This window comes from Colletotrichum spaethianum (assembly GCF_022836535.1).
Source record: "Colletotrichum spaethianum MAFF 239500 DNA, contig21, whole genome shotgun sequence".
In the NCBI taxonomy this organism is placed as follows: domain Eukaryota; kingdom Fungi; phylum Ascomycota; class Sordariomycetes; order Glomerellales; family Glomerellaceae; genus Colletotrichum; species Colletotrichum spaethianum.
The window spans coordinates 772,030-785,479 of record NW_026054791.1 but is presented as its reverse complement, the minus strand read 5'-3'; the positions used below and the strand labels follow the sequence as shown (position 1 = coordinate 785,479).

The following is a 13,450-nucleotide window of genomic DNA, read 5'->3' as shown; positions in this document are numbered from 1 at the left end:
CCAGCGCTCCATCCCAGTCCTGCGTGACGTCGGTTGCGTGGCAGTGAAAAGACAGGCGCTTCGCCCCGCTGTTGAAATGCCATATAGGGGTGTTCCGGCGCATCGAGCGCTGTGAGATTCAGTGGTGTGCCCGTCTTGGACGCCTTGCGATTCAGGCCCACATGCGCCCCGAGCGGAAAGACCCCTCGTATCCTTCCCGTCCGAAAGTGCCTTACCAAATATTGACTTTCGTCGCGTCAGTCGCGTCTTTCAGACCGCACGTCGCAGCCCTCCCCGACTGCGATCCTTTCCAACAGACCCATCGGCAATCAGCCACAATGGCGCAACGGAACATCATCGACGTCGAGCTCTTGACGGAACATCTTGGATATGCGCCGATTGTGAGTACGCCCTTTTGGTCCATCAGACGTATTATACGACGAAAACGTAGGACTAACACAGTCGCAGTCGCTCCTCGATAGCATAATCAACAATGTCAACGCAGTAGCCGACAAGACCCTCGACCGCGTCGAACAGGGTCTCTCGAAGGCGCCCCCCAAAGCGCTTGGATTCGAAAAGGCACTGAAGCAGAGGAGGCCTCCCCCGGATGCGTCGGTTAATGTCGAGGAGATGGCGAAGCTCGAGATCATCGACGGTGTCCACAAGCTCGAGACCCTGCTGTGCGCGGCCATCGACAAGAACTTCGACAAGTACGAGCTTTACGTGATGCAGAACATCCTAGGCATCCAGCCGAATCACCGCAACTGGATGCGCCTTGCCCACTACCACGGCCTCGAGTTCAACGCTGTCCACGAGGACGCGCCGACGAGGGAGAGTGTCGATGCGCTGAGGAGGAAGTTGCAGGCGAGCCAGCGGCTGAACGTGATTTTGCATGCCGAGGAGGCCAAGAACGCGGCACTGCTGGCAAAGCTGCGCGGGGTCATTGGCGGTAGGCCCGCCGGCTCGCGGGCTTCGCTGGGAGAGGTTAAGGTTGAAGGGGCGGACGGCAGCGCGCCGTTCCAGTTCTTGCAGGAGAAGGGCGATCTTACGGAGGGAGACTTCAAGACGCCCCTTACCACAACGACGGCTTTCAACATGTCACAGCTGCAGGCGCTGCGGGCGCTGTCGACGTCATTGCGCAATATTATGCCCGACTTGAAGGACCCGTCCAACGTCGAGGATGGGCCAGAGAAGAACAAGAGCTGGAGGCGGGAGAGGATGGAGTATGTCGAGAGTGCGACACGTAAGCATCTCGAACATGTGCGAGGCTTGGAGCTGGGGAAGGACGGAGAGGTCCGCGACGGCGAGTGGCAGGGCGAAGGGAGGAAGTTTGCCATGGGTGAGGTTGAAGGGTTGGAGCAGGTGGTTTCTGGGCTGGGGGGAGGGTCCGAGGAGTCTGCCGAGCAAAACGATCCCGACGTGATGGATGAATCATGACGTCAAGGTCGATTCGGACTTCATAAGACGAAGAACCCGACTGCCTGATGACATACTCGCAAAACTGACGCCGAGACGAGCCTGCTTCAGTACGCTCGACACCATGCCCGAAGAAGCTTCAAGTCGATCGACATCTTCAGTAACCGAGTTCTAAAATGGCGCTCAGCGACTCCGCCTCGGCTCGACGCGACCCGGCCGAACGCAGCGCAGGAGTCGATGCAGTCCGGCATCCCCTACATAATCCTTGGGCTTCAGGGACATGGGCACTACCGATCACTGACGCCAGTCGATCATGCCGCATGGTGGGACGAGAGCATCAGTGTCGCCACTTGATCAACTGCGATATTACGAACCAATGGGCAATTGAGACCGGCGTCGGTCTAGTGCGAACCGTGAAGACACTGGGTTCGATCTCAAGGGTACACAAGTCGCGTGAGAGCTGTTCCGAGCAGTTAGCTTGACATAGTGAGCCTTAGGCAAGGTAGGGCTCTCGTTGAGCCCGACTCAGTCGCTAGGGTAAAGTCGCGATATGATACCTAGCACACATAGGCGCGATATCAGAAATGGCGATGAGCACACGCATAAACCCATGATAACGGTGCATCATGGATACATAGAGGAAACAATATATTCAATTAGCAAAAATAACAAGAACAAAAAAAATCCTTATAGCTTCAAGGACCAGTCTTGAGCCCTGAACCTTGGAAACAACCATTTTACTCGAAGCATTGAGGTTTTCATACCAAGTATTTCCATATCAATATGCCCTTCACTGGATTTGGCTGTTGAATGAAGGGTCGGATGGCACTAAAAAAGGAGGCTCCTTCCGACGTGAGGTCAGCGTGAAAGGAAGACTAGGGATGTTTAGTTCTGAAGAGTGGCGGAGCATAATGTGTATGCTGTTCTGGCTAGGGCTTGGTCTGTTTGAGGCTGCAAGTGCTCGTGGTACAGCTCAGCACACCTTGTTTCAGTACGCCAGTCTTCTAGGATAGAATCTTGGCCAAATTTTCCATTAGAAATCTTCTGCTATAGGGGGTTGCACCGACGGAGGGGTCCGCTGGTGACAACTGCACTTACAAACTGACACGACAGTCCTTTGGAATGTCCTTCCGAAAGCATGTTACAGATTTATATGCTTCAGTAGTAGAGCCGCGGTGAAAGCCTAGAACAAGTGCTGAGAAGCTCGTTCTAACTCTGTCCAACACAAACAGTGGACGATGTAGGTATTCAAAGATTGTATTTCCTTGACCAAACATACAAGTCACAAACAATACCTTGCGTCGGTACGGTCCGATCAAATCACGATGCAGGTCAGTGAGAAAAGAACGGTCTCGCGAGAGGGAGCAGAGGCGCCTATCAACGAACTCGGATGCACCGATACCAGACTCGCTCGCAGGGTCAAACAGCAACGGATTGCCAGAGCAGGGCCCTGAAATATCTTGTTGATGGAGTTTTGTTCCATGGCCTTGGAGCTGTTCGCAAATCACAGGAAGATTTCCGGCGATACACCTCGGTCTGTAGAGAGGTAAGCCATCATCCAGAAGATAAATTTTGGCTGGCTGAAGCTTCGGACTTCATGTCTCTCGATTGACTCAACCACATGGACAAGAGATAGTGTCAAGTACTTTCAATTATATGTAGAGTTTGAAGGATTCAGTTGTAGAATTTACCCATGGGAGAAGACCCCAAAACAGTTTTTGGCAAACACTGGCATTCTCAAAACTCGCTGTATCCGCTGCAGATCAAGCAAATACTATTGCAATAATGTGAAGTCGCATGGCGACGCCATGCATTTGCTGGAATTACTTGGTATAATTGAACTTAACTACTTCCTTGTGGCAGATTCGGAAGGATGGTGCAACGGGCTAGACTAAGGTCAACCGTGGATATAGTTTTCCAAGAGATCACAGTCTGAATAGGGACGATGGTAGTTGTGATGCTAGTACAGACCATTACTGAGGGATCAATAGTTCGTTGGCAAGACTGCGTCATTAAGATCACACGGGATAATATGGTCAATTAAAATACCAAACAATTCAGGCTTTTGGTCGAAGTTCCGCCGTGGTGGAAGTGCCAGTCTTGTGCGGGACCGCGCTCGTCTCCCGGTGCTAGTTCCGGAGCCGAGGCCCACCGTCGAATCGGATCGGCGGTGGCTACCCACCGCATGCCGGGGACCGGGGCCTCCTGGGAACTCACGGTCCCTAGAACCCACACTGAACAGTAGTACCATAGCTACCCCCTTCCGGTTCCAAGACGCAACAGCAACTGGTAAAGCTGTTCTATCATGGAAGGAAACTCCAGAATCGACGGCCACCGACATGACGAGGCAACGGCTGTGAATCTGAGCTTTTTCCAATGGGGCGACGCCGTGTCATCCGGATACATCATTGCACTCAATTGAGCCCTTCCCCCCCGCCTCATTATCGTCCCAAATGACAAGCAAGGCTATCCAGGCCTTCCGAATAGAGTCTCGCTTAACCTCGCAGCCAAGACAGCAAGGTTACAGGAGGGACGGATCGAGCAACCAACTTACCAAGCTTTCTTTCGCACCTACTCTTCTAGGAGTAGCTCTGCATGCCCCGTACGACGTCGCGATCGACCTCGCTAGACATCTTCACCACACCAGAAGGCAGTTCGCTGGGGCAGCGTACGATTGCATGCTGGCACGCGAATTGTGAGAGCGTCATCCAAGCACCTCGGTCTTGGCTTGCATGGCTATAAACCGTCAACCCCTCACTGTTCACTCACTGAGGCTATCATGCCAAGAGGAGGACATGCGCGAGCTCTTCCGCGGGGGGGTTTGACGCGTAAAACACATAAAACTACGCCATTCAAAGACATATAAAGGATGCTGCCTGCAACCGCCGAATGCAATTGGTGTTCTACTCCAACAACTCGATATATTATGCAAAGTCAGGCAGTTGTGATGAAGCTTGCCGTCGCCCTCGTCCTCGCCCCTCTTGTCGCGGTCTCTGCCCTCCAGCCGGTAGCCGATAGGGCGCCGCGGGACAACAAGGTCAGCTATGACGGCTACCAGGTCTACCGTGTGTCGACAGCCAACGCACCGGGCGACCTTTCCCGTTTGACTTCGTTCCCGTCCATTGACCAGAAGGGCTTCATCGAGGTGGCGATCCCACCCAATGAGATTGATGACTTTAAGTCGTTGGATCTTGAGGCGCAGCTCTTGGACGAGGACCTCGGCAAGCTGATCAGTGCAGAGTCTGTAGCTCAGAAGCCTGCGTCCTTGACCAAACGCGGCGAGTTGCCCTCTCTGAGCTGGTTCGACTCATATCATGCCTACGACGACCACGTTCAGTACTGGAAGGACCTCCACGCCGCGTTCCCGGACAATTCGAAGTGGCTGGACATCGGGTCGTCGTACGAAGGTCGCAGCATTTTTGGACTGCGCCTTTGGGGCGGCGAGGACACAGGAACCAAGCCCATCGTCCTATGGCATGGTACTGTTCATGCCAGAGAATGGATCACAACTTTGGTCAGGCATCCCAATCGCGCGACAAAACCCCGCGTTACTTACAGGCTTGCAGACCGTCGAGTACTTGACGTACCAGCTCATCGATGGTTACAAGTCCGGAGACCAGAATGTTACGGCCTTCTTTGACGCATACGATTTCTACATCGTGCCCTTCCACAACCCTGATGGTTCGTATAACTTCTCGTGACCACTTGCTTTGCTAACCATCTGTCTGCCAGGCTTTGTGTACAGCCAGACCACGAATCGCCTCTGGCGTAAGAACCGCCAGCCGCGCTCCAACACAACCTGTATCGGCACCGACGGCAACCGCAACTGGAACTTCCAGTGGGATTACCCTCTCGAAGACGGCAGTGTCTCCGCCGACCCCTGTGGTCAAACCTTCCACGGGCGGTGCCCCGGCGACACGCCCGAAAACATCGTCCTCTCGGCCCTCTCCCGCGAGCTGGCCGCCACGCCCGGCGGCATCCGTCTCTTTATTGACTGGCACAGCTACTCGCAGCTCATCCTGCTCCCCTGGGGCTTCTCGTGTGAGCCAGAAGTACTACCCAAGAACCTGCAGGCGCAGCGCGACGTCGGCGCCGGGTATGCGGCCACCATCAAGGCGACGGGTGGCGAGGAGTATGAGGTCGGTCCCTCGTGTGAGATTCTGTATTACTCAACCGGCTCTGCGAGAGACTTCCATCACGGCGCACTCAATGCGACATACTCGTGGAGTGTTGAGTTGAGACCCAAGAGTGGGACTGGGGGCTCTGGGTTTATTCTGCCACCGGAGTTCATCTGGCCGACGGTGAAGGAGCATTGGGAGGGTATCAAGTATGTACTTAGCGTGGTCGGCTAGAGTATCGGTCAACGTTCTTGAAGACGTCTTCGGTATATCAGTATGTCGGGTTAAGCTCGAGCTCCAGGGCCCCTTCGAAGAGGATGTATTCTATCAATCTTGCATGATATGATCCAGAAACACCGCTTAGAAAGCCACACATGAGGTGTGTGGAGACTACATGAACGGTGCTTCCACCAAGAGAATTATACAGTTTCAGTGTCCTTTACTGTCAACCTAGTTATCGTATAGGGAACAACAGTGGCTGAATAACATTTCAGTCTGCTACCCGTTTCGGCTGGGATTTGATACATACGGTCCCTCGGGTCTCGACCGATGCATCATCTACATCATCCCGAACTACAGTCAACTTTTCCAAACAATAATACGAATTTACAAAGGGCTTGTGGCTTTCGTTGTAGCTGCACACCTGAGCGGCGTGGGTGTTAGAGAATCTAATCTAATAAATTGGTTTTACATCTGTTGTCTACTTGTTGTACAAAGGCGGGCGCCGAACGCCGCGGCAAATCCTACACATCGTACGAGCCTGCTACATCCCCTCCAGCAGGTCGTAATCTCTGGCAGCAGCCCAAAACGCATGCTTCCAGAACCGGTCATTCTTCTCCGCCGACTGGGGCCGAGCCTGTTTGCGAACCGTAGAAACCAACTTTTGGGCGGCGTCCCAGTCCTGCCTGTGAATCAGCGACCGCAGCAGGGGCTCAAGCAGCGGGAGGGAAGGCCAGATGCCCCAGTCGTCGAGGTCGTACACGATATCCAGCGCGCTGTCGAGGTCGCCGGCGCGATGGTAGTGCTTGATAACGCTCTCCCAGAAGACGCGGTCCGACAGGGCGCGCGTGCGGGAGCGACGGTCGGCAACGAGGGCGCGTAGGGAGTCGAGGTCTGGCCGCTCGCGGCTGACGTAGTACTCGACCAGGATCGTGCACATCTCCGTCGAGGGCTGCAGGCCGCTATTGCGCAAGTGGGTGAGGACGGCGGCGACCGAATGATCGGCAACGTCGCCCGCCTTGACAAGGACGTGAAGCATCTTGGCGAACGCTTCCTGGTTGGGCTCGATACCGCAGGCAGCCATCTCCGCGAAGACCGCATCGATAGCCTCTCGCTGTTCCTGTGGCGTTTGTTCCTGAAGGTTCTCAAAGGCTGCTTCGAGGATGATGGTAAAGGTGGCACCATCGGGCGTCAGGCCCGCCTGCTTCATACTAGCGAGGAGCCTATCCGCCTCGTCGGAATCGCCATTCTTGAGCATCCGCGAGAGGAGCATGTTGTAGGTGTAGATGTCGGGTTCCATGCCCTTCTTCGTCGCCCAGTCCAGCACCGCGCGTATCACGTCCATGCGGTCCTGCTTCAGCAGTCCAGAGATTGCGGCATTCACACACACGATCCCAGGTTCGACCGCCTTGCTTTGTGTACCGTTCTTCACTGCAGTATTCCACAACTTCTCCATCTCTTTCAATGCGGTCATTCCTGCTCTTTCTGGACCCAGGTGGCCAAGCGCGGCTATCCTCACTGACCAGATCTGCTCGTCCAGTTTCAGCCCCGCCGCCGTGATCGAAGCCCACAGATTCTCAATCGGGTCCAGCAGCCTGGCCTGCTTCCAGCCACTCATCATCGACGTGTAAGTCCTTACCGTCGGCTTGACTCCAAGCTTTTTCATGTACGTCAATACTTCCGCAGTCATTCTGGAGAAGTTCTCCTTTTGTACACAAGACTTGCTGCAGACATGGAATAAGATGTAGTCAAACAGCTCAGGGGACCTGCGAAGTCTCCGAGTCCGGTCTTTGTCGTTGACTGGATTGATAAGATCCCTCCAGGCCTGCTGTGCCGCCGCGAAGTTGTTCGTACGAAAGGCCAAACCAAATCGTTTGTGCCAGAGAGCATACGAGAAGTGCCCCGAGGAGCGAGTACGGTCCGAGCCAGCAGCAGCAGCAGCAGCCGCCGCCGTCGCATCCGACTCCTTCCAAGCTTCGGGCGCCTTTCGAGTCACTCGCCAGCTCGCCCTGGGCTGGACGTAACTCCAGAGTTCGGGATAGCCGTCAAAGGCTTGCTGGAGCATCTCCTGGTCAAACCGCTTCACGATCGGGTCCAGTGCTTCCAGTAAAGGCTGTGCCTCCTCCCTTGCCGCAGTCAACATGTGCTTGGACTCGGATAGCAGGACGAACGTAGTCACAAGCGCGGGGCCAAGGCCGTGCAGCTCGTTCAGCGCATACAACGGGAAGAGCGCGCGAAAAAGTTTGGCAGGCGCCTCCGTACCCCGCATATCTGGCCTTGAGGTGAGCCAGAACTCTGGTTCCGAGCCCAGGCGGCTGTCAACGCGCCTCAAGCCCGAGAAGTGTTTCCAGCATTCTACCAGATCGTCCAACAATCGATCCTCCACAGGTTCGGTCTCTGACTGGGACCGGGACGACACTATTGCCCGCAGGAGACCGTTGATGAGCTCCAGCCTTCTCACGACTCTGACGTTGTTCAGATCGGCGTAGATCTTGCAGATATCGGCAGTGCTGGGGAGGTCCGCATTATCGATGGTCGAAAACTTGGTATTTATTATCTGCTGCATGGCCTGAGTTGCCTTGGTCGTGAGAACCTGTGGCAATCGGGAGGTCGGGTTTCGCGAGACTGGCACTAGCTTCTTCGACATAAGCGTGTACGACTTTGCCGCAACATCCACCGCGGGAAGCTTCTCCTTGTTCTGCGCGATCTTGTCGAGTTCGTCGGCGAGGCGGTAGAGCTGGTTGACATCTAGCCTAGTAACCGGGGACGCTTGCGGTTCGCTACTAATGGTTTCTTCAAACAGGTCCAATGCCCTCTGTTTCGTGTTTTTGTCACCGCTGCCCTTTTTTTTCCATGCGGGTATCCGCGGTCCATTGTGCGATTGGGTTCGACGTGGTTGGCTTGTCGTTCTTGAGGTCTCGGCGGTGGCGGCCGGGAAGCTCGCGGTCGAATTCGGTCGGACTGTGTGGGTTGTCGCTGCGCTGGCCAGAAGCCTCGAGCGGCATTGGGCGCATACCGTCCTCGAGACCAGCATGGCGTCTGGCGAACGAGCGTGTTGAGGTGTTTGGAGCGTTTGCGACAAGAAGCGTGGCGGTAGTTGGTGATGCAAAAAAACCCACGTCGGAGGGTCATTGAAAAAAGTTCCCAGGAACGGGAACAGCACGCCGATCTAGCGGTCCGAGACCCCTGTCCGCTTCTCGCTGCAGCTCTCCGTCACTGAAGCTTGGGCCACTCACCTTCAACTCAGATATTCAGCTTGTCTTTCATTCATTCATGAGATATGAAAGAGCATCATATTTGCAGCAAGACGATAATATGCCAGGATGCATCGGATTTCACTGCAGCCCGTAGACAAGATGTCAAGGAGTCTGTGACAGGTTGAAACCGTAAAATAATTGTTCAACTTAGTACTGTGGTATATATGACCCTTCATCCTAGCCCTCATCCCATGCATCACATATCAAATCTTACATCTTGGAGATAGTGTTCTCGAACTTGCCGTCAATCTCACGAATCTTGTCCGCCGACCGTAAGTAGCCGGGCTCCTGCTTAAGCCGACCAATGTACTCGAACACACGCGGGTGCGCCGCTCGCGCGGAACCGCCAGGCCAGCTACCCAGAGTGTCGAAACGGGACTCCGCCGCAATGAGGGCGTAGCTGAGGAGGATGTCGGCGGCAGACAAGTGCTCGCCACAGATGTACTTGCCGCCGTTGGGGGAGGTCTCAAGCATCTGGTCGATCAGAGCGAGGTGCTTCTTGGCGTTAGGGAACACCATCATGCTGTAGATCTTGTTGGCGACCACCGAGGTGATGGGTCGGACGAAGAACGGCACGTTGTCGGATTTGAGGGCTGCATGTATGAGTTACGGTGATCCGTCTACACTACGTGGGATATGGCTTACCTCCAATGACAAGAGACAGAGTCAGGACAGGGAGCAGACTTCCTTCGGTGTAGTGGAGAAGGTACTGGCACCTCGAGTACTCCTCGGTCTCGCCGCCGAGCTTGCCCTCCTGGCCATCCTTCCACTTCTTGGGAATGAGGTTGGTGTTCTGACCAAAGTGCTCGCACAGGTATTGGGTCATGTAGCCGCTCTCAGCCAGTGTGATAGACTCGCCAGAGCCGGTGGGGAAGATATCGATCACGGGCGACTTGCCCAAGGGGTGGACCTTCGCAAGCTCAGGCGGCGCCAGGAGGGTCTGCTTGTTCCTGTGGAAGATTTCAATCTCATATTCGACCTTGAGCTCCTCAAGGAGCCATAGGATGTTTTGCGCTCTGGACTGTTCAAGCCTGGGATGCTTTGTCAACTCAGTTCCATGGGAGTCTTGAGGCCGACTCACCAGTAGAGCTTGACTTTGGGCTTCTGCTCGGTTGTCATAGTGCTGACGCGGTGGCTTAATCAAGCTTTTGAATCTGTTCAGGATAGTCACGACTGGGTATGTAGTACAACTCCGCGATACTCTTCAACGCAAGCAACTTATCACAACCGGTTCGCCTTGTGATAAGGTTATGTTCTCACCGAGGTCATGTCCCTCATTTATACGTCACTAGCTCTTCGGAATGCGCAGGGCCCGGGCCCACCAATTTCACCTTTAGCTGCTCTCAGAACAACGAACACTTGGACCATCTGCTACCTCGCCAGTTGAGCAGGACGAGTCCCCACAATTTAGGCTTGCCTCGGCGCCGATGCCTCGGCGTCGCACCAGATTGAGCGCTTCATCACCGGCGAGGCCACCAAGTCGGGGTAATATCATTTGCCCTGAAATGGAGATCGGTCGAGTTGACAATCTTGCGACTCGCGGTGCTTCAATGTTTCATGCGAACCGCGCGCTCTTTCTTTGGTCTATTGTTTTTCTTAACATCCTTCAAGGTCACTCACTCCAGTCATGAGCATTTAATGTGCGCAGTTGCCGAGCTGTTTCGTGTCGAAACTTCCGTGCAATTGACCACAGAACGAACATCCTCACCAGAGAGCCTGCTGTCAATTTGAGGATGCAGTTGTGGCAACACAAAACCACCTACATACAACAAACACATTGAAGTCCAGCCTCAATAACGAGGGGCCAAAACAGTAAAAAAAATTGTACAAGCGTCAACGACAAGATTCGAACTTGCGCGACCGAAGCCACTGCCTAAACTGGGAGTCTTGATTCCTCGAGACATGATAGCAGGGCAGCCCATTAACCACTCTGGCACGTTGACTGATATTGCTTATGTAAACTTATAGGGGAAATTTATTAATAAGAGGATGCTCTTAACGAGTCAGTGTGCACCCGCCATAACACAGTGAATTCACTTCGAGTACTCTGACTGTACTGTCAGTGCTGCCAGAGGCAGAAAGCACAGTGCTATTTGATTCCATCTTTCCCTGATACATACATTCTGATTGGTTGGTGCCTTACCATCGAGGCACAAAGGCACTTACCTAAGCGCTCAACTCCAAGGCTCGCGATGCATTGTGCCATCATGGAGCCTTGAGTTGCATCTCGACGAGCGACACCGATTGCCCCTCGAACCCCCGCGAAATCACGTCGTCTGACCGACCAAATTCCTTCGAAATCCCGAAAAAGCCCTGAACATCTGTCAAGATGGCGGGCCACCACCACAGTGAGCTCAATTGACACCGAACATATCTCACGGACGAAAGATGCTAACCCAAGAAACCAGAGCTGGCCCTCGATCCGGCCTTGGTCAAGCTGGGACGTACGTTGAACCCCTTCCCGAATTCGATGAGCGAATATGGGTTGGCGACCGATTGAGTCGTGGAGGGCTCCAGGAAGGTTGCAGTGCTGACCCGTGAGCGCCGAACAGACATGCAGAGCAACCGACACATCTTCTTCCGCTGGACCCCGAGAACAGCCCGCGTGACCTTCATGTACGCCGTTTTCGTACCGGTCGTCATCGGATACATTGGCTACAAGACCGACGTGAGACGCCCTTCCCCCAGTATCTCCCCGACGCGAGTGGTTGCGCGGCATGCCTGGACCACCAATACTGACCGATACAGGGCCTCTGGGACCTCCGTGCGAAGCGCAAGGGCGACCTGGTCTACGAGCGGTAGAGGGAGTAGGCTATTGAGAGGATGACGGTTGTAAATAAGCCCAGGACGCGGGTCGGAGTAGGAGGATAGAACAAGCAATAAGCAGAAGTTCTCTTGTGCAACCCGTGGACATCGGAGATATGTCCCAGCACCATGCTAGCAATCATGAATCCCTAGACGCCCGCTGAATGACCGTGATGATGCCTGGTTTTTCCTCCCTGATATCCCTAGACGCCTTACCAAACTCCAAACCACATCGCAGTTCCATCACTCGAAGTACACTTCACAACCAATCATCACCATCTGTCTGGCCTCCGTCCTCTGCCCCAAGACCTGTCAGGAGGGTCTTCCGGCAACCTCTCGCCTCTCCTCCACTCTCCTTCGGGGAAACCGCTGTCCACAAATCCGGAGCGCCGCCTTTCTCTGTCTCGTCCCTGTCTTCCACCAAACGCAGCATCACGGCGCGGTCCCTGTGAGGCCAGGCCGCCCAGACCGCCCCTTGCGCTAAATGGTCCTGCTGTCCTGTCGTTCCGTGCAGTAAGGGCCGGGGCCACAGAGCCGTCAGGCAGCGGCGGCAGAACGGCACATGAAATGTAGTCCCCCACCACAAACTTGGCGTCGCCGAGCGTCTTATCCTTGGCCGTATCGGTGTCCGGCAGCGTCGCCGTCGTATCGGCCATGTGCATGTCTCCCTCCCCCCCCTCGGCCCCGCTGGCGGCGAGAATAGCGGCAGCCGTGCCGTCACCCAACACGACGCTCCCTAGGTCCTTAACCATGAAGCGGGGGGTCTGTGCCTGCGCGTGGTGCGTGCCGGATGGGGCTGCTACATTTCGAGTATCTGGGTATATAACACGGAAGGCCAGCCTGGTGCCTACGGACGGGCTTGGCAGTAACGAAGGGTCTGCGGCGGCGATCTGCTCCGCGAGCTCGGTCAGGGTGCAGTCGGGCCACGTGTAGAGTGACAGTGCGGGTGGCAGGTTTCTCGAGGCGAACTCGTCTGTTCTAAACCGTTGTCAGCGATCCGCATCCGAGGGCAGGTCGCGCGCATCATTGTGGCTTCCACCTTACCTGTGAAATGAACCGTTCTTGCAAAAAAGCTGCAGAAGAAACGGTGCAGTCCCTTCCCGCTCGATCGACGCCATTTTCAAAGTAGTGCCTCCGTGTTGTCATAGGTATCGCAGACGTTGCAAAGGGACGACGTTGAAGAGTACGTACAGTATCCGTACTGGTGGAGTAGTTAGAACAATCTCGAATTTGACAAGCTCCAGGTCCCCTTGTGACGAACAGGTACAACACACGTTTTAGGCCCCCAAGGGATTAGGAAATGAGACAAGCAAAACGGAGGGAGTGCGGGAACTAGTCTTGCGTGTGTGGTGTGCGGGCGTGCGTCCCTCCCCGACTGGAGTCAAGGTCGTAGGCGAGTGAGGCTGTGCAAGTTAAGCGCGATCTTCCAAAGCTTCCATGCATGGATCGTCCACCACACAGGCGCGCAGAGAGGTGTGGGGGAAACAGGAAGGACGGTCAATTAAAAAAGTAAGCTTTTCAATCGGTACGCCTTACCCGGTTTTCTTCCGCTTTTGTTCGACGACATCTCATCAACCTTCAAGCAAGTCGGCGGACCACAACGACGCAGCGTTGGCGATACACGACCCGGACGGGCCCACCCGAGACACTACGCGC

General features: G+C 54.9%; 6 protein-coding genes and 1 non-coding gene across 7 annotated transcripts; 3 read left to right on the top strand and 4 right to left on the bottom strand.

The window, feature by feature from the left end:
- Window positions 1-317: 317 nt before the first annotated feature.
- Window positions 318-1,416, top strand: ColSpa_08179 (kinetochore-associated protein MTW1; the record flags this gene model as incomplete). Its single annotated transcript, XM_049274391.1, has 2 exons — window positions 318-380; window positions 448-1,416. 2 exons carry the CDS (start codon window positions 318-320, stop codon window positions 1,414-1,416), a joined length of 1,032 nt encoding a protein of 343 aa, XP_049130348.1.
- Window positions 1,417-4,342: 2,926 nt separating this feature from the next.
- Window positions 4,343-5,747, top strand: ColSpa_08178 (metallocarboxypeptidase A-like protein; the record flags this gene model as incomplete). The annotated part of the gene is made up of 3 exons (XM_049274390.1): window positions 4,343-4,909; window positions 4,962-5,076; window positions 5,128-5,747. 3 exons carry the CDS (start codon window positions 4,343-4,345, stop codon window positions 5,745-5,747), a joined length of 1,302 nt encoding a protein of 433 aa, XP_049130347.1.
- A 529-nt stretch (window positions 5,748-6,276) lies between these two features.
- Window positions 6,277-8,737, bottom strand: ColSpa_08177 (pentatricopeptide repeat-containing protein At1g05670, mitochondrial; the record flags this gene model as incomplete). The annotated part of the gene is made up of 2 exons (XM_049274389.1): window positions 6,277-8,485; window positions 8,568-8,737. 2 exons carry the CDS (start codon window positions 8,735-8,737, stop codon window positions 6,277-6,279), a joined length of 2,379 nt encoding a protein of 792 aa, XP_049130346.1.
- Window positions 8,738-9,199: 462 nt separating this feature from the next.
- Window positions 9,200-10,108, bottom strand: ColSpa_08176 (glutathione S-transferase 1; the record flags this gene model as incomplete). Its single annotated transcript, XM_049274388.1, has 3 exons — window positions 9,200-9,582; window positions 9,635-10,020; window positions 10,071-10,108. 3 exons carry the CDS (start codon window positions 10,106-10,108, stop codon window positions 9,200-9,202), a joined length of 807 nt encoding a protein of 268 aa, XP_049130345.1.
- A 712-nt stretch (window positions 10,109-10,820) lies between these two features.
- On the bottom strand, window positions 10,821-10,932 carry ColSpa_tRNA_217. The gene is made up of 2 exons: window positions 10,896-10,932; window positions 10,821-10,864 (listed from the first exon to the last, which is right to left on the bottom strand). It is a non-coding gene; the product is annotated as a tRNA-Ser (tRNA).
- Window positions 10,933-11,318: 386 nt separating this feature from the next.
- On the top strand, window positions 11,319-11,791 carry ColSpa_08175 (uncharacterized protein; the record flags this gene model as incomplete). The annotated part of the gene is made up of 4 exons (XM_049274387.1): window positions 11,319-11,337; window positions 11,398-11,433; window positions 11,542-11,657; window positions 11,738-11,791. 4 exons carry the CDS (start codon window positions 11,319-11,321, stop codon window positions 11,789-11,791), a joined length of 225 nt encoding a protein of 74 aa, XP_049130344.1.
- Window positions 11,792-12,066: 275 nt separating this feature from the next.
- ColSpa_08174 (histone deacetylase complex subunit SAP18) lies at window positions 12,067-12,912 on the bottom strand (the record flags this gene model as incomplete). Its single annotated transcript, XM_049274386.1, has 2 exons — window positions 12,067-12,772; window positions 12,839-12,912. 2 exons carry the CDS (start codon window positions 12,910-12,912, stop codon window positions 12,067-12,069), a joined length of 780 nt encoding a protein of 259 aa, XP_049130343.1.
- Between the last annotated feature and the right edge of the window lie 538 nt (window positions 12,913-13,450).